Consider the following 24,796-nt stretch of genomic DNA (forward strand, 5'->3'; position numbering starts at 1 on the left):
CTTGCAAACCTCAATATGGTTAAAAGGAAAACAAAATGTTCCTTATTCTTATTTAAAAAATATCACACACAAATATTCTGTGTATATAAAAAAGATTCACCCTATTCATCTAGACAATTGCAGTTTTATGGTAATTAGGATTGTATACTTGAACTTGTATATTTTAAGAATGGAATTTCCTCACAAAATCATCTCCATTTTTAATTGAATCTGCATTTCAATGCATTATTAACGTACTACTTTGGCCATCTTCAAGCATCATCACGCTCACACTTTATAAAATCAAACAAATAATGGCATCGGCGATGACTTTTCACCAAATGCTGAGGTATTGACAATTTACACTCTGAACACATCCCACGCTTACCTTTTGCCATTTCATGTGATGTAATATGTTGCATTAAATCCAAATGCACAAGAAAATCTTCCCCACAAATTTGACAATAGAAGAATTGAACCTTGGGGTGGCTATGTAGATGCCGCACTACTTCTGGTTCAGTTTTAAATCCTACTGCACATACAGGACAAGAAGTTGGCTTCTTCTTCAAATCATCTACCAATTGTGTGCAATCCAAGTATCCCTCATTATGCTGCATATGCTGCTTCCATTGTAGATTGAACATAGGCTTCTTTAATCTTGACACATTATTTTCAGTAGATATTGGAATATTCCTGGTAAAAAAGATCCTTGATTGAAGACAATAGTTACAATGTCAATTTTTTGGTACAAAATTCCCCATATTTCACTGAAGTAGGGATGGGACAAAATAATCAGTACTCTATCAGTATCAACCAACCAATCAGTAATATTATTGATCATTTTACCATTCAGATAATCTATAAATTGCCTGTAATTTACTGCAAAAAATTCTGTAATTTTATTTAAATTTTGAACTTCATGTGTCCAGGTTTTGTGAAGTAAATGTCTAAATCTGTAACTTTTTTTTCAATGGCAAACTCCATTACAGTCATCTGATTACACACATGATTAACTTACGGATACGATACGGATGGGATATACATATCCAAGCACCACGTGGTAGCAATTAACGTGCCATTTCTTGAAAACTACACACAATATTTCAGTTCTGTCTCTTTTGTTCATTAGTATACATATGAACATACATGGGGTTAGGTGGCAGAACAGCCGCAGAATGAACCTCGCCCTTCATTAAAGGAAAATTGGAATTGACATATCCATTGATAAAACAATGTATATATCGAAATACTGAGAAAGGACTGAAGTGATTCAAAATTTGGACTACAAAGAGAATGCATGTTTTGTGACTTATGTCAATGATGAATTTTTTGGTGAATGTCACAATCACATATATTAATAGCGATAACATAAAACTGAAATAGCTGCAGAATTAGGCATCACTTACGCCACACTTTGCACAGTCATCAGTAAAAGAAATGTTATTTTAGACGATTTTTTTAAATTTGGTAGTTAATGAACAAAATGCAGCTGCCAAGAGGGAAAATATGCAGATTTGGAAAAAAGAGCTGTTTACCTGTAATTAATCAAACTTTTAGATCCGTTAATTTACCACTTTATGACAGAAATAACCTGTACTATATCTTGTTCCTCAAAATAGATACAATTACAGTATTTTAATTATATGACTATGCTACATCTAAATCTGATTTGTAAGTAATTCTCAGTTATACATATTATTTTCCCTTCACCGTGAGATACATGAATTCAGGTTCAACTCTATACCTAAACAAAAAATCAGAAAGGTCGTATGTTGTACTATGGAGAGGCTTAGTGAAACCCCATAGCTCTTCACGCAAGAACAGCAATGGAAAAATCTCCAGACTACCATGGCTTCACGCATTTATTTAGAATATGAAGGAATTGTAATATTGGTTTCGGTTCCCCAATATACCGGATGTTTCATATCATGCAACATAGGTGAGAGACAAATACCCTGCCTATTGCTACGATGATACGCTCCTTTAGGGCTGCGATATCACGCAGCATAGGTGAGACAAATACCCTGCCTTTCATGAAACCCCACAAAAAGAAGTCACACGGTGTAAGGTCTGGTGATCTTGGGGACCAAAACATTGCAAAAAACACCATAAGTGACGTGGGTGATTTGAGTGTCGCCTAGCAGCAGGGATATGAACTCTAAGCTTAACAAAACATCCATGCACAAACTGTTTGCATTCCTCGATCGTTGTGGACTGGTTTCATTAACGTAGTTCAATACTTTACTTGCAATAAATTCTTGTAACCCCTCAATTATTTATGAAACACCCAGTATAAATCTAATCAAGACTCAGCCTAAATAGGGTGGCTACAAACAAGCAGAAATGAAATTCCCTGACTTTTCCAGATTCTCCAGAACAAAATTTACATTTTTCCCTGACAATTACAAACTAAACTAAATCGATGTTTTTGCAAATGAAATAATAAACTCATACAGATCCAGGTATGAATTTGTTAAGTACCAATATTATCTTCTAATTGACTTAATTTCTCTATTCTCTATGATTTGAATTCAAACAGCAAGATAGTGAATTTGGAAAATTAGCTACAATTCACAAGCAAGGGAAGGATTAGGGAATTTTATCATATGCAGTAAGTTTCAAATAAAATACTTGATTATTTTTAAAGTTACGACTAAATGAGATAAGAGTGATTAAGAAATACAATTTGTAATTTTCAGCCTCCTTATACATTCTCGGTATTATATGTTGATATTTCCACTGAGGTTTGGAACCCTCTGCTTCCAAGAACCATGAGTGCGGACTCATTTTTTGATGCATAAAGGAACTTCTCTCCTTTCTGTAAAGCAAACAACTTAACTCTTGCATATAAGTGAAACAATTGAATTGTACAAAAGAAAGTGTCATATTTCCTTACATTATCAATGGGATTTCTGCTTCAGTACAGTATATCCAAGTGAAGTACTGTGCAACTGATAACATGCAGTTATACCTTTATTGCTGATGAAAAGGCTATGTAGGTATTAGAAATTTAACGCAAGGAATTTATAGAATTGCATTGTATAGGTACTTGATTTAGCTAACCACACATTAAAACAGGAACACTTTGTTAATAACAGCTTCTAAAAGTTCATATACGAGGAGCATCCTGAAAAAAGCTCCAATGGTGCCTATACGCAGCACTAGTGGTCGGAGACAGACACACATGGGGGCATGAAGAAGTGGCATGCAGCTGTAATCTGGTACAGTTGTTTTAGGACAGTTCTAGGTTAAAGATTGCAGCTCTCATAGAGTTTCCCACCGACTGTGATGTAGCCTATGTGTAGTAATCAGATTTTTGCATGCTCAGACTTTGGCACAGAGCCACCAGCAACGTGTGAGGGGTGCAGACCGGACGTCGTGATTGATAGTATGGTCAGACAATTCACAGAAGGCCAGTCAAATGTGCACAACCCCATACAGCTGAGCCCTTTGCATCACTTCAGGTGAGAGATCTTGAACCACTCCCTGTACAGCCCTGGCCTTGCATGTACCGACTGTCAACTCTTTGTTCAACGGAAGAGGTTTCTGACAGGACAAGGATTTGACAGCTACACTGCGGTAGAGATAGCTCCAGTCTTTGCTGTAAGACACATATGCCATAGGCATACAAAATTTAGTGCCATGCTACGAGAAATGCCAGAACAACTGTGGTGATTATGCCGAAAATTAGGTTAGGACTCACTGTTACTAATGCAATAAATTACAACTGACATTCTTGTTTTATTTATGCCTAATCGGTAGGGACCTTGATTTTTTGTTATTTTTTTCAAATTTGTGAATTTTTTATTTTTTACTATTGGATTTCATGGAATTTTTCGTTGTTTTAGGACATTTTTTAAAAAAATCGCTAAAAACGCCAACAATTCGCATTTTATGCCAAATTCACATTATTTCAATATTTCGAACGGGCGTAAAATATGTCCAGACATAACTGCACATTCATAAACACAACTTTGCAGCAATTACCATTTTTCACTGTTTTCGCGTTTGCGAAAATCAATGTCCCTACTAATTGGAAATTACTTTCTGGCCACCCCTCGTCAGTGATCAGAACTCTACATTTTAAAAGTAGCTTAGCTACAGCTACTCTTCCAAAATGTAGCTTCGCTACAGCTACAACTACATTTACCAAAAAGTAGCTCGCTACGCTACTCCTACTCGCTACTTCGCTACTTTTTGCGCTACTTCTGCATAAAAAATAAAACAACCATATGAGTATTAAACATCCCCTACTACTGGTAAATAGATTATGTTATTTATTATCATGATTCCAGTCATTCGATAATTTTGATAGCTGTGTTACTTCAGTTATTTATTTTTACTATAATCACCTATGCAAGTGATTTATCAATTCAAATTTGATATATGAATATTGCAATTAGGGTGTTACCCAAATTAATGATTACAACTATACACAAATAAAATTTTGTAGGATTAAGTATTTATGTTCACATCAATATATTTTTCTTGAGAACAAATATTTAATTTGTTATAGACTGATATGAAGACAGCATTTTGAGTGAAAAGTACCTGGAGCCCTTTGACTACAAAAGGGCCCCAGGTTCGATACCCAGCGGAGGTACATAGTGGCTCAAATCCAGTCTCGATCAGCTTATCTATGTATAAAATGGACTCATAACAAAAACTAAGAAAGACGCCAAGTTGGGAGGATGGGATCCTCCTGCTCCTCCATTCCCCACACTGCTTGCTCATCATTCATCATTCTTCCTCGTCTCACAATTAGCCGAAAGTGGCAGAAAGCGACTATAGATAAGAGAATAATTAAATAAACCATTCATCCTCATTGTCATGATTGAGAGAAGTGGAAGAATAGATGAGGAGGTAAACAGAAGAGGGCAAATGGGTGGTGGACTATTTCAAAGCGTTCGAAGATTAATATGGAACAAGGATGTACCTATGAAATGCAAGAAGGTAATATACGTATAACACATACTATGTGCCAATAATTACGTATGGAGCAGAGACTTGGACAATGACAGAGAGAGACAAAAAAAGATGGAGGCAATGGAGATTAAATTTTTAAGTCTTTTGAGGAAGACTAGAAGGGATAGAATAAGGAATGAGGAGATCCGACAGACAGTGGGTGTAGTGAAGCTTCAGGACAGAATAGATCAGGCACAGACGAGATGGTTCGGACACATGAAGAGGGTGGGTGCAGATAGACTGCCAGTAAGAGCTTACAATGCACAAGGAGTGGGAATCAGGCTAAGAGGGAGACCAAGATGTCAGTGGAAAGAGCAGATAGTGGAGAGTGTTAGGAGAAGAGGACAAGATTGGAACACTGTGGAAAGAGAGGAGTGGTGATAGACCAGGAAAAAATGGAGAGGCTTGACTTCTATGCCGACCCTGCCAGAGGCAGGAAATGGCGAAGGATGATGATCATGATGATGTCATGATCAGAAAAAGTTACAGAAAAGTGACGCAAAAGGAGGATAAATGCATAAATTTGAAAACTATGTACGTATATTAACTAAAGAAAATTGTAATTTCTGCAGAAAAGTCAATAACTCGTACATACTTTTTGAAATATGATAAAATTATTGAGGAAACTGTCGTGTAAACCTGAGTGTTCTAGACATATTGTAATTTTAAAATTTGTGAACAAATACTATCGCAAAAATAATTGTAATTCCAGAAATTCTTTCATTCTTGTAACAATAATTTCTTGCTGGTGAGATCCTACATACTGACGATGATCAATGCTGTTAACGTACTGAGCCATTTATTGCTGGCACTATTCCCTTGTCAGTGCAGTGGAAAATCCATCGCTCATTTTTGCACTGCAAGTTGTGTCTTACACAGCAATTAATGACATTTTGGTGTCTCTTACACCAGGAATATCCACAGGATTTGTTCCAGGGGTGACGCAAACGAGGCACTTTTTTCTCAGTGGTGCAGCAAACGAGGCATGTTTCTCCCCAAAATAGCGATGCAGCTAAAAAAACGTAGCTGTTAGTTATCTGGATATCTGAATTATTCAGATACTAATTAAATAAATTACGCAGATATCTATAATTTACAATCTAGATAATCTGTATGTCCATGTAATAGACTGTCTTTATGAACCTCCTGCGACGCTACAAGTAGCTCGCTACTTCTGACCACTGCCCCTCGTATGAATCAGTAGATGGAAAGTGAAAATTTAGCAGAGCTGGCAGAGAAAAGTCAATTCTTGAAGAAAGTGATTTGCTTTTATGGTTGAATGATTCGAGTAAATATATTAAAATATTTATGGATTTATTATTAGTATTTTATTTCATAATATTAGAAAATAATTTCACTCAGTGAGAGATTACTGACCATCTCTCACGAGTTTTAAACAGACAGGACAGAGACTGGCGTTAATTTCATTGCAATACTAGTGTTGCAGTAAATTTGGGAGCATGCACTTGCCAATTTTTATAACGTTCACCAATGCAGATTTATGTTTCACTTTTTCGTAATAGTATTCAATATATATATATATACAGGTTGTCGCAAAACTCTTTCAATAATGCTTGGGTGCTGGTAGGTATCACAAAAACAAGTAACTTTTTCCTATAAAGTTTACCTCGAAAGAGCTTGGTTTCTACGCTATAAGCGCTTAAAATCTATCCGGTACGTATGCAACCCAACACAGCAAACGCTTGCTCTGACATAACTACCAGGAGCACGTGGCAAGGTTGCCACTAGCGTTCCTCGTCAAGAGAGACGACTTGAGAACAACAACTTGGGAGTCTTGCCTGAGCAAAATCCAAAACATTAATGTTATACTTCCGATGTTGTAATTCACAATATTTATAAACAGACCAAGACAAATAATGGGCAGACTGAAATTCAAGATTACTCATTCTAAAATATCTCCATAATTGATTGATTGATTTGGTTTATTTTAATTCGCTTTTCTGCCACCTTTGGCTAATCGTGAAGATGAGGATGATATGATGAAGTAACAAATGACACCAATGTCGAGGCCAGGATTTAAACCCGAGACACCTGGCGCCGAAGCGAGCTGTGCTAACCACATCACCACGAAGCGTTTAGTGTATCATGCAATATCAACAATTGCAAGAGACACGTCAGATAGCGGAAATCCAAGAACGAACAAATGTAAACATGATGTGTTTGCTGCCTCGTTTTGAACACTCTGACTGTAATGTTATTACAATTTATTTGAAAATATTCCTATCTGTGCTAGTGTTATTGCTAATCGTGTTCTTCTCATAAGGAAATAATTGCAAGGCTCTTTTAATTTAATGATTGATTCATTGCTTGATTGATTTGCTTTATTTTACTTTGCTTTTTTTGTGCTACTTTTGGCTAGTTTGCGAAGATGGGGATGAGTGATGATATGATGAAATTGATGAATGGACACTCACAAACATCCATGCCCAAGCCGGGATTCGAACCCAAGACCCCTGGCTTATTTTAGAAAACAGTGGCAACCTATAAATTTTACCGACAACTGATATGCATGTAAGAACAATTGTGTGTTTTAAAAGTGGGTTTCAAGAAAATTCCAACGATTATTTGCAATACTAGGAACATGCGAATTAAAAACTCTCTCTCTTCCTCTGAACTCAAACTGGTGCATCTTGAATGCTCTGTTAAAGAAGTTATAGGAAGAAATTAATATTTTATTGAAAGGAATTACAGTGAGTTCAGTGCCTACTACCTGTACTAGTTTGTTCCACACTTCACGATATCGTTTGATATTGGTACATCAAGAGAAATGTTCGTAATTTACACTCTTTTCAAGTGTGGGAATTACTTTTCTCATTTCGTGTCTTTGCTTCGCATTCTTATCATCGAATGTGAAAAAAAAAATCAAAAGGAAACCATTGAGTACACGTCATAAATTGTACATAAATTTATCATTCATTGTGGCAACTTGATATCAACATTGAAATGTAAGAGTAACATTTTCGGAAGGCACCAAAATGTCAACTTTTAGTTCACCCTGGAAACAACGTTTTGTAGTAAACGAGCGAAATTCTGCCATCTAGATGAATTTCCGGGATAATTCTTGTGAATTTATATTCTTCTCATTGTACGTCATTTTTCTGCACTTTCAGGCAAATAGTAAATACGAGGACGAAAGATCCAGGGACACTTTTGTCCAGGTAGGAATTAGGCTCGATTTTGGGTCGCTCGGTAAGGGAGGATGTTAACCAATAAGCCACTGTGACAAGAAAGAACTCGTGTCGGAACATTCGGTAGAGAGATCATGTGTTGATCACTAAATTTACTCAGTCACCGAAGCGGCTCAAGAATATTCATGTGCCGGAGATTTTTTTTCTTTTCAGCCTGCTTTTTATAACGAACTCGATTCGCAATAGCGCTAGTTCACAATTTTCTAATAAATAAATTGTAATAACATTACAGTCTGCATGTGTGAATGCTTCTTACAACATCGCAAGTATCATTAATGTGTTGGATTTTGCTCAGGCAAGACTTCCAAGTTGATGTTTTCAAGTCATCTCTCCTAACGATGAACGCTAGTGGCAACCCTGCCACGCGTACCATTTCCCGCGCTAGCGATCGCTCGACAGTTTCGGTGCCAATGAAAAACAAGAAAAAATCGTCAGCTGGGCAGCGAGGAGCCAATGGAAGCCAGAAGAGAGGCACTTACGTAGAAGCTGTTGCCACGTTGCGTATTTTAATGTGCTGCCTGGCTTTGGCTTTCCCCAGCACGGAGTTCACGCAGTCTGCAGCAGCAACGCCGCGTGGTTTATGGTAGAAAAGCCAGCGATCAGCTAGCGTGGGAAGCAGGACAGGTTGTAAGAAACGCAGTATATGTCAGAGGAAGCATTTGCTGTGTTGGGTTGCATACGTAGAGGATAGATTTATAGCGCAGAAACTAAGCGCTTTCGAAGTAAACTTTATAGGAAAAAGTTACTTGTTTTTATGATATCTACCAGCACGCAAGCGTTGTTGAAAGAGTTTTGCGACACCCTGTATATTCCGTTTTGTTGGATTCTTCTTGATATCTAAGAATAGTGCATTGTCATTGTAAACGTATGTTAACTTGTGCGAAACCAGTAATACGTCAGGATGATGAAAGAAAACCTTCGTAAGCACTGCTACATTAAATAAGGTGAAGTGAGCCAGAAGAGTAATTAAATTCCAGCAGCATATTTGCAGTCTAAAGCTCTTCTTGTTTGTTCAAGTGATTTTTGTTGGATGTTGCAGTTCGAAGACATCCAACAAAAATCAATTCCATACGAGTGCCTTGCATGCAATAATAAGATACTTTGTCGGGTGGCGATATTCGACAAAAATTGTATGTATCAATGGAGCCTATTTGTTTCCATGTTCCTTCAGTTTGTCCAACAAAATGCCTTACTACGACGTCCAACAACCATCAGACGGCGCCACCTGCTCCCATCCCCTCCATCTGTTGACAGTTCTGCCCCCTTACTACTCCCATACGGACAAGATTTCCATGTAATATTTAGAGGCTTAACACATTTTTCTGCCCCTCCGGAAATTTCTCTCTCTCTCTCTCTCTCTCTCTCCTCCTGCCATCACTGGCTTCTGGCACCATTGTTGTGTTGTGCATAAAAGGACCAAAAGTTGAGGCCGAAACTTAGCAACAAGATTTCTTGTTCCCGTGCAGAGTTCCATAACGATATCTATAAATAAATAAAAAAAAGTCAATCAAGACAAAATTTCATGACTTTTTTGACACCTCAAATTCCCTAACTTTTCCCGGTTTTCCAGGTCTGTCGCCACCCTGCTAAAGTTAGAAGTGGAATCCAAACCAGCATGCAATGAGCTTCTACTGGAAATTGAAACTGGAACCCCTTCATTACAAGGTGCAGCATTACTATTATCCCCCATGTAGGCCCTACTACTGTATGTTTTGCTAACTATTGCTCAAAATGTGATTAACTTACCTGCTACGTTTAATTTCCTCTTCAAATTCATGGTTTTCTGTTTTGGAGCAAATATCATCAGATTTATCTGAACACTTATCACTAGTCTCTTCAATATCTGAATCATCACTCACACCAAAAATTCCAACTATCTCTTTTTTTATCACATTTTGTGACAGGGACCAGAATGAATAGGGATCAGGCCTGATACCTCGCAACAAAATGGAACTGCCATTCTTATTATTATCATCAGATTGTGTTACTCTATCCGAGAAGTCTGTTTTAGAATGTGTTTGATTTTCATCAACATGGAGATCATCCTCTATTGGTTCTGATTTGACTTTAATGAAGTTGTCAATCTTTGAATTCTTATCTGCTTCACCAGCGCCACATTCCAATTTTACTACCGTCTCTACTTTGCTTGTTTTCTGACTTGAAGAACCAACTTCTGATTCAATCGAGCTAGACTCTGATTTGATGGCTTTCTTCTGGTCTGGCGAGGCTGACAAACTGCTTCTGGACCAAAAAATATCATCTGCATCATTTTCTATTTTCACTAATATTGATTCAAAGTCATTCAATTTCTCTTTTAACACAGTCACTTCATTGTCGACAACACTGGAAGAACCATGGCTTTTGTTGCTGGAAGCATACTCGGATTTGATTATCTTCTTTGGTTCTGGTGAAGTGACTGTGCTCTGAAAACTTTTCTTTACCTCATCAATATCCTTTCCTCCTTGAATGCTAAGTTGATTTTCTCTCGGGACAACTTCAGTATCTTTATCACCGAAAGAACCAAACCCTTTGCCACTGGAACTGTGCTCTGATTTGATTATCTTTTTTGTTTCTGGTGAAGCCAGTGTGTTCTGAAAACTTTTCTTTGCTTTATCACTACTCATTCCTCTTTGAATGTTAATCTGCTTTTCTCTGGGTACAACTTCAATTTCTACATCGTTGAGAGGATTATGTTGCAAGTCACGTGAAGGAAACTCAGACCTGATTCGTTTATTCCATCCGAGTGAAGATGAGCATTCATCCTTTCTCTTGTTGATCCCTAAATCACGTTTTCTCCTGGAAGTATATTTGTTACTGCAATTATTGTATGAATTTACAACACCGTACTTTTCTCCTGTAGTTTCAGCACAGATGCGTGAAAATAGATGAAAAGTTTCAACTGTTTCAACATCATCCAATAGAGAGTCAGTACTTTCATCATCATCATCATCATGGATGTCAAAACCATTAAAGAGGCATGAAGATCCATATTTATTGACACTTGTACCTGCATCGAGTTTTTCGTTCCATCTTGGTTGGCTAACTTCACTGTACTGGCTAGCCTTTTTACACAGGTTTTCAATCCAGTCACCAATATTGCCCTGAAAATATTTAGGCAATTAGTAATGACAATAAACACAAACTTTAACAAAAATGAACATACATTACAAAATGTTAACTGCACAAGGAGAGTGAAAAGTTATTAGCATTGAAGTTTTGTGCCAAGTGGATCTTACATTAGTAGAATTGTGAAATACAGTAGGACATGTGAACCTAGACTAAACAATATACTTCTCAGTCAATGCATTACAAGTAGGGATGGGTTGAGCCTGATAATGAGTTTTTGCCTTTAAATGCCTATTGTGCATGCATGCATGCATGCATGAATACTTGCCATGGTGCAGATTTATAGGCACTAAAAACTTGTAAAATAGGCATAACATTTTTGAAAATTGGCAATGAACATGAAGTTGTTATTAAATTTCTTAGTTGCACACTGACTGACTTGAAATTTTTGGCTCACTTTTCTGTTACTTTTGGCTAATCACAATGGTAAATTTAGACAACTTTGATGAAGGGACATATAAAACAAAGTGCACATTCTAACGTGGAGAGTTCCCAAAAAGCAAATGAAAGCACAAATAAGCAAATTTGTTTAAAAAAGGTCAACTTTTTGGAACTATTAAAATGCTCCAAATAATATGAAATGTATTTAAAACACTAAAGCCTACATTTTAATACAAAGAAATCAAATAATGTAAATAGGTAAAAATCCACACCTTATTATTACTAGATATGGATTGCACATTCATAAAAAACATCCATGAATTTTAGCAAACGAAGCATATTTAATTAATAGCTGATACAGCTTGGCATTTTTTGTTCCATAACTTACCTTTGGATCAGAATTTCTGTCAAGTGTACTGTCCTCGCAGTCAGTTAAGGACAGAAGTTGCTTCTGTGTATTTTCTGACTTGCGACACACTTGCCGGAACTCTTGGTAGTTGTCTACTTTCTTCCCACAGGGGAAGCAGATATATTTAGATAGCCTGTCCTCTTCTCTAATCTGTGAACAAAAACTTTCATAAACTTTAACTCCCAATATACATTAAAGTTGATAATACGGCAAATTATGTTTCAGTTCACTGCTGGAAAGAAAATATAGGTTTTTTAAAATTGTGAATGCATATAATAAGTAATAAAACATTGCTATTCATGTATCACTAGATGTACTGATCCAATTTGAATTGGCACACATTTCTTGATGAAACTGGAAGACCCTGGTTTGATTCCCAGGGTGGGTGATCTAAGATTGGATTTTTTGGGCCAGTGTCACTACATAAAGTAGTTCTGGGTTTCACCCAGCCACAAATAAATGGGTACCTGGGGGGCAACCAGGAGGAGAGGGGGTAGGCAGCCCAAGCATAGTACTGATCACATTACCTCCCTTTCAAAAAAAGGGCCGAGACAGAATGTGTGGGGCTGTACCTTAACACCCCTTCCATGACCTTAGTACGGAAAATTAAACTAAAAACTGGCATAGGTCATCACAGAAATACAATGGACATTGCATGAGTTTAATGCATTAAATTTGTTATATCAATTAGCCATAACTCCTCCCATAAAGTTCATTCTCACATGGAACACACAGGCTGGGAGGTAGTTCATTCCGTGAAAACCATTTGCTGGTTGCAGAAAATGTACATGGATAGTAGCATCAAACTGCACTACTTTCGAAAATCCAATGTAATTTGAACTCAAAGCAACACAAAAAAAAACAAACGGAATCATAATGTTGCGCAGATTACCAATGTAGTTACAGCTTGAGCCACTAGGTGTCATTAGTATGGGATATCTTGCATCAATCTGCAAGTTGGCATTATTCTGTGCTGGTGGTTTGTTCGTAGTGTTGCATTGTTTGTGGTGTTGCGGCAAGTCTGGCGATTTTTTAGTGATTGTTGAGATGGCGGACCACAAGGAACAAAGGACCTCTGTTAAATTTTGTTTCTTGTTGGGAAAAACGGCTGCTGTCAGAGGAGCAGAGAAAGAATCGAATGAATGTTTGTCGGGACTTGAAGGCTGAACTGCACAAGGACCCAAATTTTCTCAAATGAATTGTGACTGGGGATGAGTCCTGGTGCTATGAATCAAAACAAGCATCCAGCCAGTGGAAGACTCCAAATTCACCACATCAAGTTCGATCCAACGTGAAAACAATGTTGATTTGTTTCTTTGATGTGAATGGGATTGTCCACAGGGAATTTGTTCCCCAAGGACAAACAGTGAACCAGCAATTTTACCTGAATGTCTTGAGAAGATTGCGTGAAAGTGTGCGACGGAAGCGTCCAGAACTGTGGAGAAGTGGAATGTGGTTACTGCACCATGACAATGCCCCAGCCCACACGGCCATGTCAGTGCGACAGTTCTTCGCAAAGAACAACGTGGTGCTTGTGTCCCAGCCCCCATACTCACCCGATTTAGCACCCCGTGACTTTTTTGTTCCCGCAGATGAAGAGGAAAGGGAAGGGATTCTATGGCGTCAATGAGGTCAAAGACATTACGGACAAAACCCTGAAGAGTATTGCACCAAAGGAGTTTCGAAACTGTATTCAACAGTGGGAAAAACGTTGGGACAATTGCATTAAAGCACATGGGCAATACTTTGATGAACACTTATGCTTTCATGTGCATTCCTAAAGTAGGTATAGTAACAAGGCCAGTTATATTCATTCATTTCATCATGACTTTAGCTACGTACACAATAACTTCAAATTGAAGCAGTGTTTTATAAGAAATTATTTAGGCCGTTCAGAATTGACTGAGACTGTGCCTATATGCCGTAACTGAGAACCGAACTGAGGGTGACCTTGGACTGTGCGCTGCCAAGTTTCATTTTCCTAGCTGCAGATGGCGCCACGTGACAGGCATTTGTTTCTCACAGTGTAGTTGGAGTCGTGAACAAGTAAGGTGAGCCACGTGGTTCCTGTGGAAATAAGGAACACGGCTGTTGTTAATTACTATGTCAAGACACCTGGGTCATTCCATGTGACTCGCGTTACAGTTAGAAGCATGATATTCTTAAAATTAAAATTTGTCTAGCACTCACATAAAAGTTATGAAAATCTTTCTTCCTTATAGGTTGTTACTCCCATAAGGCTACATAACCTGAGTACAATAGAATGCTGAAAATGTGGCTTTTAAATTTAGTGATTTTTTAAATTGTGACACGTGTTACATTAAAATGGACATCCAAATTGTCAACATCTACATTTTACTGGAATTCTGCTCTTCTATTATAACTAGGAATTTAATTTTTTATATAACATACAACAAACATCAATGTCTCTGTTACCATACAAACACATAAATGATAGATGCAAAAATAGGCCTTTCATGATAATAAATGTGATGTGATGCACGTTACAAAATAATATGACTGTTACATTTAGGTCAGCAATTAGAAATGTTAAGTATAACTACTCATATATATAACTTAGTAGAATAGAACTCACTAGAATGTAGATTTTATATTTATTGTGATTTTTTTAAATGTTGACACATTAGATTAAAATAGACAGCTGTTTTGTCAATATCTACATTAAAGTGGACACCTGTTTTGTCAACATGCATTTCACTGGAACTATGCTCTTCTACTAGAGTATGCAATAAACATAAATTGCACAAATAAATATAATACATACATGTTTGCAAATAGAACCCTTTTATAAAAGAAAATATTAGAGACTCACATTACAAAGAATTGTGACTCATGTTACATTTAGTGTGTAGGCAAATTTCAGTTTATCTAGTCCACTCAACAACACAATTACAGGGTAGATTTACTCTCACACAAGTTACAAGAGTAGCAAGTCACATAATAACAATAATGAAATAATACTTATTTTAACAAGTGAACAAAATGGAAAATGGCTATTTATATAATTCAAAAAGAAAAATGTTGCAAGATACTTCACAAAGTACAAGAATGAAAATAAAGAATTACAATTTATGCAATGAAAAGAAACATTTTGAATTACAGTAACAATACTGAGATAAGAACATTAATTTCAAAGTACAGGAATCAAAACAAGTGCAACACAAATTATACAGTATAAGTGTGCAGTAGCTAGATTGTGAAACATCTATGATGTTGTTATATCTTTGAATATAGATGTTCAATTGTTTTGTTGATTTGGATTGTCAAGCGTGGAGTTAGCCACGTTGTATATTCTGAGTTATGGATTAAATGATTATTTTGTATAAAATCGAACCAACATGATTTATTATATCATATTACCGTGGTTGGTAATACAACAATTTGGCGACGAGGATGGGATTCAAGGACAGATTCTGGATGTGGATAAAGGTAAGATTGATTCGTATTTGGAGCAGTTTGAACAGATTTGTGTTGCTAATGGCATTCCAAAGGAAAATAAAATTTAGTCATTTTATTGCATTCTGTGGAGGAAATTTATATGATGTTTTAAGGGATTTAGTTACTCCAGATTCTGTTGCTAGTATTGCTAGTAAAACATACGAAGTAATAAAGATGTATTGTTGAATCATTTTCAACTGAAGCATAATGTAGTCGCAGAAAGGTACAGTTTTCATCTTCCGAAGCAAGAGTTAGGTCAACCTGTGTCTGAATATATAGTTTCTCTTAAACATGCAGCTACTAAGTGTAACTTTGGAGCATTCTTAAATGATATGCTAAGAGATCAGCTGGTGTTTGGAGTTAGCAGTGAAGTTACAAGAAAGAAATTGTTATCAGAAGGCGACATTTCCTTTCTTAAAGCTTGCGACATTGCAGTGAATATGGAAATGGTTGAGAAGGATGTACGGCTATTCCATCAAAAAGAAGGTTTTGCTACTGATTATAATGTACATAAGCTTTATGAAAGCAAGTTTAAACCTTTCCAAGCTTTCTCGGGTCGGGTACCCTATTCTACACCCTCGAATTTTGAATTATTTTTTTTTTCATTATGAACATTATTTGATCCTATTTGTGAATAAAAAAAAATTGGAGCGCGGAAAGAAGTATTTACGACTGTACAGCCGTTTAAAGTTGAAATTTTGTCGTTTGAAATGGTTCGCAATTATTTCCAATTTCTAGATCGTGATACTAACACGACACCAAATTTTAACTATCGATCTCAACCTAACTGAACTAACCTATCCACGCGCCAATGGTTCGTGGGGCTAGCGCCAATGGTTCGTGGGGCTAGCGCCAATGGTTCGTGGGGCTAGCGCCAATGGTTCGTGAGGCTAGCGCCAATGGTTCGTGAGGCTAGCGCCAATGGTTCGTGGGCCTAGCGCCAATGGTTCGTGGGGCTAGCGCCAATGGTTCGTGGGGCAGCAGACCATCTCCCTGTAATGAAGGCTAAAATGAAACCAAAGAAGGTAACTTACCTCTTTTTACCAAGGCCAGGTATTGAATTGTGGGTCGAATTTCAATTTGTAAGTCCAAAAATGAAGTAACACCTACCTTGAAAGTTCTTGTTGGCCTTTTCCACAGAATACCACCCTCCACTCCCTTCCCATCATAAAAACTAGAAGTCGCAAATTATCCCATCCCACAAGTCATTTAGAAAAAGCAACCCTCCCCTTTACGGCATGCAGTTGCGAAAAAAATATTATTATTTCCAATTTCTGAAGTGGCATAAATGAAATCGAATGTCTGAAATGTCCAATCTACCAATATATCGCACAGAGAACGTATCGCAATCGCAAATGTTCCTATTGCACAAGTCAATCATAAGAAGAAAAAGAAAAAATCAGACGTGCGCCTGTGACATAAATCGATCATCCGAAATCTTCAGACTTGCGCCTGTGACATGAATGCATCATTCGCCATCATAAAGTTGTGAAAAACCTTTTTGACGTTACGCAAGGAATTTTAATTTAATAAAAAACGTAAGTTTCGTAGCACGTAGATCTAAAAAATTACTTTCCGCGCTATTTAGAAACATCGTTTATTATGAAGAACTAATTTTTGTAACGAGAATATTTGAAATGTGCGAAAAATTGAGGGTGTAGAAAAGGGTACCCGAGCCGCTTTCTCCAATAGGAAAACTAATTTTTAATAATCAGACTGAAAAGAGCACCGTTAATGAGAAACCAGGAACTTCAAGACAATGGTTTTGTTATAAATGTGGGAAAGGTAAATGTTATTTAAAGCAAGTTAGATGTAATTATTGTGGATTCTTTCGACATATTCAGAAATTTTGTAGGTTTCGTAATAAACCGACAGATAAAAACTTATCAAGTTTATAATTTAAATCCACTGAATCTAACAGTTGCTTAAGTAATGTGTATCTTAATGTAATTTCGAAAGAATGTAAAGATTCTATTGAGCTTAATGCAGATAAGGAACATCAAGAATTGTTAATTTCACACGAGCCCTTGCACACTTTTCAGTTACCATCCTACAAGTATGATTCTGCTAAAGAAAGACAATTTGAATTTAACGCTGTAGTCGGAACTTTGCATAATGCTGACAAATGTACAATTGATTTGAATTGTGATGGTAAATTAGTTAATTTTGAGATCGATACCGGAGCTTCTGTAAGTGTGTTTGATAAATGATTTCTTGATCAATCTTTTCCGTATTTAAAGATTCAACCTGCATATATCAATCTGAAAAATGCTGACGGAAGACCATTAGCATTAGAAGGTCAGATTATGTTGGATGTATTGTGGAAAAATAAGAAATATAATGTGAATGTTTTTGTTCGTAAACAAAATCTGCCGCAACCAATTGTAGGAAGAACTTGGCAGGACATTTTATGGCCTAATTGAGGCAAAATTTTATGTTGCAGAAGATAGGAGTTCAGAGTTGTACTAATAAGGAAATACTGATAAATAATTTGTTGTCTGAGTACAAGGCAGTATTTTCAGATGATCTTAGGGAGCCTATTAAATGTTTTAAAGCTGTGATTCCGGTGAAACCAAACAGTACACCAATTTTTAGGAAAGCTTATGAAGTACCTTATAGTTTAAGTGAACAGGTTAAAAAGGATATAAGTAAATTAGTTTCCGATGGTATACTATCAGAAGTAACTTATTCTAACTGGGCATCACCACTGGTAGTAGTTGTCAAGATGTCAAATGATCTTAGGTTATGTGCTGATTTTAAGACAGGACTGAATACTTTACTTGAGAAAGTAACTTATCCATTACCAAAAATAGATGATATTTTGAACACATTAGGTGATTCTGATACATATGTGGTTCTTGACATGAAGAATGCATTTCTACAGTTGGAAGTACATGAAGATTCGAAGAAATATTTGGTAATAAATACTAATTTTGGTTTATTTGGTTACAACAGATTACCTTTTGGTTTGCAGTGTAGTCCTTTGATATTTCAACATGTAATGGATCAGATATTAACAGGAATTCCATTCGCTAAATGTTACTTAGATGACATAATTATCTGTGGTAAAGGACTGGAACAGTGTTATAATAACGTGAGGAATGTTCTAGATCGTCTTCAGAAATATAATGTGAAGGTAAATGCTAAGAAGTGTCAATTTTTTGCTATGGAAGTTGAGTATTTAGGATTTTGCATTTCTGGTGAAGGAATTAGACCATCTGTGAAGAACTTAGAAGCAATATTAAAATGTGCTGTACCTAGTAATGTCAGTCAACTCAAGTCATTTTTGGGAGGTATTTCATTTTACCATAGGCATATACCCAACTTGTCAATGCGTATATCTCATTTGCATGAATTGCTGAAGAAAGGACATAAATGGGAATGGACTGATGTTCATCAACAGGAATATGAATTAGTAAAGAAAATGGTGAAGAAAGCAGATGTCATTTTTCCTTTCGATCAGAATTTGGAAGTTGTACTAATTACAGATGCAAGTCCTGTAGGAATAGGTTGTCAATTGTGTAATGTGTACAAAAGTAATTTACGCACAGTAGCTCGTTCATCAGCAACGTTAACTGACGCTCAGAAGAACTATTGTCAGTTTGAACGGGAAGCTTTAGCTCTTATACATGGTGTGAAGAAATTTCACAAATACTTGTATGGAAGAACTTTCACTGTACATAGCGATTCTCTTCCTGTGAAATATATTTTTGGAGAAAAAGCTAAAATTCCTTCTACTGGTAACAGTAGACTTCAAAGATGGGCTTTGCTTTTATCAACGTATGATTTTAAAATTGAGGACACTAAGCATGTGGAAGTAGCAGATCTGTTATCAAGATTACCCTTAATGGAAATACCTGAAGATGATGTTCCTAGCGATGAGTATGTATTTCACTTAGAATATGAACCAGTCTTGTTACAATGTATTAAGGAAGAAACAGCCAAAGACTTGTTATTGCAGCAGATAAAGTTGTATGTTACTGAAGGATGGCCAGCAAAGCTAAATAAAGATCAACAAGCTTCACCATTTGCACATTTTTTTCTGGAGAAGATATGAAATAGTGATTGTAAAAGAATGTTTGATATGGGGCAACAGGTTAATTATTCCAAGATCATTGCATAATGCAGTCTTGAAAAAACTGCACGCAAATCATCTAGGTTTGTGGAAATTACAACAATTAGCAAGATCTATGTATTGGTGGTCGCAAATTGATATTGACTTAGAAAGAGAAGGTATTAACTGTCCACAGTGTCAAGCACTTCAGAACAATGATCCGCAAAATAAACATGTACCTTGGGAGCAAACAGATAAGCCATTTCAAAGAGTTCATTTGGATTTCTCTCATTTCGCTGGTCACACATGTTTATTGTTAGTTGATTCATGCACACGATGGATAGAGGTTTGGAAAGTTAAGTCCACATCTAGTGAAGAAACGATAAATTGTCTCAAAGAATGTTTTGAAAGATATGGATATCCTAGTGTAATCGCATGTGATAATGGACCTCCATTTTCGGGAAGGAAGCTTAAAGAATTTTGCAATAGGAAATACAAATTATACATTCACCACCATATCATCCACCCAGTAATGGTTTAGCCGAAAAGTGGGTCTAAAACGTAAAACGTACTCTGAAGAAGAGGTGGTTGGAAGATTGCCACCTGAGAAGAAGTTTTGATTTCAGAGAAGCGGTGGAAGGTGCATTAAGAGTAGCCAGGTTTACACCTTGCCATGCTACGGGGAAGACTCCTGCAGAGTTGTTGTTGTTGTTATATGAACCTTGTAATATCTATAATTGGTCCTGGTCGCAAATAATGGAGAAGGAAGTGGTGAGAAGTGAGACCAATAAGAACAAAGAATTACCACCAATCGGAAGTACAGTGTGGACAAGAAATTATACATCCAGATTTCCAAAATACATATGAGCCACAGTTACGGGTCATTTAGGAAGATGCTTGTTATTGGTCAGTGTCAGTGGAACAACGAGAAGGGTACACCTGCATCAAGTAAAGTTTAAATCTAACAGGTCGGATACAGACAGTGGAGAAGATAACTTTTGGATCTTTGATGGTTCAAGGAAAACAATAGACAAATGATTTCCTCATACGTTGCATTCCTGCAAGGCAAGAGATTGTAAACGATTTACAAGGGCCTCCCCGATGGTGCAGTGGTATCATCTTTGCCTTGTAATAAAGGGGTCCCACGTTCGATACCTGGTGGAGACACATAGTGGTTCGGATTCCACTTTAAACTGTAGGTCCAGTCCATATTAGCCTTACTGTGCATAAAGTGGACTTAAAACACCAAATCAATTAATCAAAAACAATGGCGCCAACTCACTTTTGTGAGCTTTGTCAATTTAGCAGCTGCTGGTGACGTCATTAGGGAGTGAAGAAGAGCACCAGCATCGACTCTTGGTTTCAAGTCCCATGCACTTCGAGTCATGAGCATAAAAAATGAACAGGGTTGCAAGGCAACGAAAAAAGGTTCTGTTCCATCGGTCAAGGTATGGCCGACTGGAACTGTGGCCAAAAATGCCATCGGTCAGCACATGACCGATTGGGACTGTAAAGGTTAATAATGTCACTTTCGAAACCTAGCACAGTAGTACATGCACCAAGGGTAAAATAATTCATTCACAAGGCAGAAATATCAATTTTAAAGTGTATTCTTACTCCAAAGAATTGGCGTCGGAAGAAGTGCATGCTAAAACAGTGATTTTTTCAGAGTCTAGAACATACAGCTAAAGCGTGTGAGGTGCATGTGTGCATACGGTGTCGCATATTATAAAACAGGGCAAAACATCTACCAGAGAAATCGGAGAACCCTTATTCAAATTTCCCGGGAAACATGCTAGAAAACAGAAAAGTGTTACTAGCATAGATGACCTTGAAAAAGATGTACTCTGCCATTCTGCAGTCTTTCCCTTCCACTAGTATTTAGTTTGGCAACAGCGCAAAAGGACTGGCTGCATATTGGCTGAACTCATGTTCCTTCTAAAAGTGTATGCTGTATGGATATGATCGGCATTATGAGTGTTACATTTAATGGTGTTAATATAAGTTTATTGTGTTAGGTTAGCAAGTGTTTGGCTTGATGCTGAAAGTAATCTTAATTTTTGTTAGAAGTCCTACATTTGGTGGTGGTAAAATTTGAATGAATTTCTAAAATATTTTATTTTACTTTTAAGGTGTGCGTACAACCAGTTTTTACGATTAAAACATGGTAGGAGGTTTACTTAAGTGGGCGATACTTTGGGATGAAATATCTCGGTTGTTTGTAATATCTGCACCCTGAAACAAATCGCATGTTACAAAATATATCGATTAAAAAATCCATGTAATTCTCAGGGGGATGGGGTACAGTCGGCATAATTTTTCTGTACAGATAGTCACTCATCTTGTGACTAAAGTTACAATGCAAGTGGCTTATCTCATACTTAGATGGTGCTTTTGGTTGGTTGATGAAAATTTGTCACAAGGTTTCATTGGTTGCTGGAGTTTGCATTCTTGTGGTTGCTTCCAATTTTTGTAGATGAACCGAAAACCAGCCCGGGCTCATAATCATGTTTTTGAGTGCAATGACATGTTAGTGGTAAAGCAAATGTATCACTTAAATGTGAAGGCACGTGAAAGATGGAATGACAGTGTTGCAATATGCAGATATTAAACACCAGAACAAGAACAATCTCTAGGTAAGAATTTATAACAGAGCCTGTGGAAAAGGAGATGTGGTAGGTGGTAGGCACTAGCACAGTTAAACGGTTGGATGGGAACTTGAAGTTACAAAGCCATAGACTGCAGCTCAAGAAACTCGTAGAGCGATTTACTAAACTTCATCAAATTACATAGTAGGGTCACTAGGGTGTATTATTTGTATTACATTTTGTGTTTATATTGTAACACATTGAAACAGAAATCTTATTGCTCGTTTTAAATATCAGGCAATATTTTTTATTGTTTTATTGCTTTCGTTGTTAGGTTAGGCAGATAAGGTTTAGTTCTCTTAGCATTAAAATAATATCCCTAAATGCTTTCGTACTTAGGTGTGTCAGGTTTAGTTCGTTTAGCATTTTAATAATCGGACTTTTTCAAAATGCAAACTGTACTAATTAGTTTCAGGAAGGGGCCCAAGATCATTTTGTTTCATTGTGATTACATCATGCTACAAATTCAATTTTAACATGGTTCAATTTCAATTTATGTACTTTTGTGAACACATACTGAGGAGTTTTAGCGATTACTTAAGATTTTGTTCAATATATGTTTTCATAGTTAGGTTAGGGGGGCCAGGTTTGGTTCTCTTTAGCATTAAAATAAAGTCCATAAATGCATTCTACTATGGTTCCGATTTACTTCTACATTAATTCTAATTAGTCTACGATACTTACAGTCACTACAGAAAATACATTGTCCATGGGAAGCGTGCATGCTTGCGTAAGGTAATTTTGGTAAGAATCTCCAATTTCTTTCCTACTGCTTATACTCACTAAATATCGAGTCCTGATGATGTATCTGCAGTTAAGATTTGGGGGTGACGTGCAGAAATTGTACATGCACGTGTACAAGTTGTAAAATAACGTTCTTAATTACTGCGATCATTCCCCATACACAAACATGGGAACCATGTTTGATGATATGAACAAGTGACGTTGTTCCCCATTTATTTGAGGAGAATGGCATCTTGCGTGAGGGAGAAAACATTGCTTGCCACTCTAGTGCTACAAAACTAACATTTCGTTGATGTATGTGCTCGCAATTGGGTAAGACTCTACTTTACGTCCTTTTTCAAAGGAATATGTGTCATATATCGTTGGAAAGCTTATTGTATAAGGAATTCAAAAACGTAAATCCCAAAGCGAGGAAAAATTACCTGGAGGATGAAATCGATAAAAACCAATGTTGTCCGGATATGCGTAATTGAACGTACTGAGGAAATTTTTTCGATATGAAGCACATATTTAGGGGTGAAATGAGTGCTAATGGAACCTAACCTAACCTCGTAGGCATACCTTGTCCCCGTAAATGGTTCGTGGGGCTACCCATGCATGGTTTTTGGAGCTAACGTGAATGGTTTGTGGGGCTACCCGTGCACGATTTTTCGGGCTAAAGTGAATGGTTTGTGGGGCTACCCGTGAATGGTTAGTGAGGCTATCGTGAACAGAAAGTGTAAAAACAAAAAGGTACTTACTGGGGATAAACATATTTTACACTATCTACAAGTTTTTGGAACTTGTTCTTCTTCATGCACCATACACATGCACAACGCACTGCGGACGCAATCACCACAGAACACAAAAGAGGAAAACACATGCATTCACAACGCTTAGCCTGCAGTGTTGTAAACTCCCATCGGTTACCACCAAGAGGCAATAAGGACTTAAAGTAGAGTCTAGCCCGCAAACCATTCTCTGATATCCCCAGGAACCATTTTCGGTAAGGTTAGGTTAGGCAAGCATAGTTAAAATTTAGTTCGTAAAACAATGCACATATAGTTCCAGAAAAACAACCGACAACCACTTAATTCGGCTTATTTTCCAATTCCCAGACGTGACCCCCCACAATTTAACTTCACATTCGTGATTACGAGGCCTCAATTAGTAAGTATGTCAAATATGAAGAAAATCGGAGAGGGGTCCGGTCATCTTAAGTCATACCATTACTTTAAAGATGATTCAAATTTCGTGTGACAATGATTGCCAAGATTCTACGATAATTAGTCTCCCTGTTAGTAGAATTTGAAAGAATCATAAAACAATCTGAACCGTTACCCACTAGAGCATAGATTTGCAATTCGTTTCAAAGGTTAAATTCACCTAAGCCTACAGTCGTTTCGTCATCACGAGGTAACTAAGCTATTGGATCCCCTGCCAAAAACAATCAAAATATCAATATTGGTTGTATGTAGACATAAGACGATAGTAGATATGAAACAATTGCATCCTAAATAGACCACAGCCAAAATATATCGATATGTTTACAATTTGGAAATAGAACATTGCATTCTCAATGGACAATATGTAATTTCCTGACAAGTGAGGAATAGCAACAACGTGAAGTACTTACCACAATAGACAAGCATTCTCGTGCCTTTTCAACGATATCTCTACGTTGGCTTGCATCTGAATATAGATGAAGTTTTGTCTTGTTATTCACTAAAGGTTTTAAACAAAAACGACACAATTCTCCAATATTTCCCACCTCCTGAGAATCTAATCCCGCCATTCTTTTCATTGTGACTGACCTGACAGTTGACTGTTGTTTATGTAGACA

General features: G+C 37.0%; 1 protein-coding gene across 1 annotated transcript; it reads right to left on the reverse strand.

Annotated features, from left to right (window-relative positions):
• LOC145999417 (uncharacterized) lies at positions 1-24,796 on the reverse strand. The gene is made up of 4 exons (XM_083136373.1): positions 24,590-24,796; positions 12,049-12,219; positions 9,900-11,254; positions 1-672 (listed from the first exon to the last, which is right to left on the reverse strand). Exons 1-4 carry the CDS (start codon positions 24,755-24,757, stop codon positions 252-254), a joined length of 2,115 nt encoding a protein of 704 aa, XP_082992499.1. The 5' UTR covers positions 24,758-24,796; the 3' UTR covers positions 1-251.

The sequence above is a fragment of the Lepisma saccharinum genome, chromosome 15 (assembly GCF_977018435.1).
Source record: "Lepisma saccharinum chromosome 15, izLepSacc3.1, whole genome shotgun sequence".
NCBI classification, from domain to species: domain Eukaryota; kingdom Metazoa; phylum Arthropoda; class Insecta; order Zygentoma; family Lepismatidae; genus Lepisma; species Lepisma saccharinum.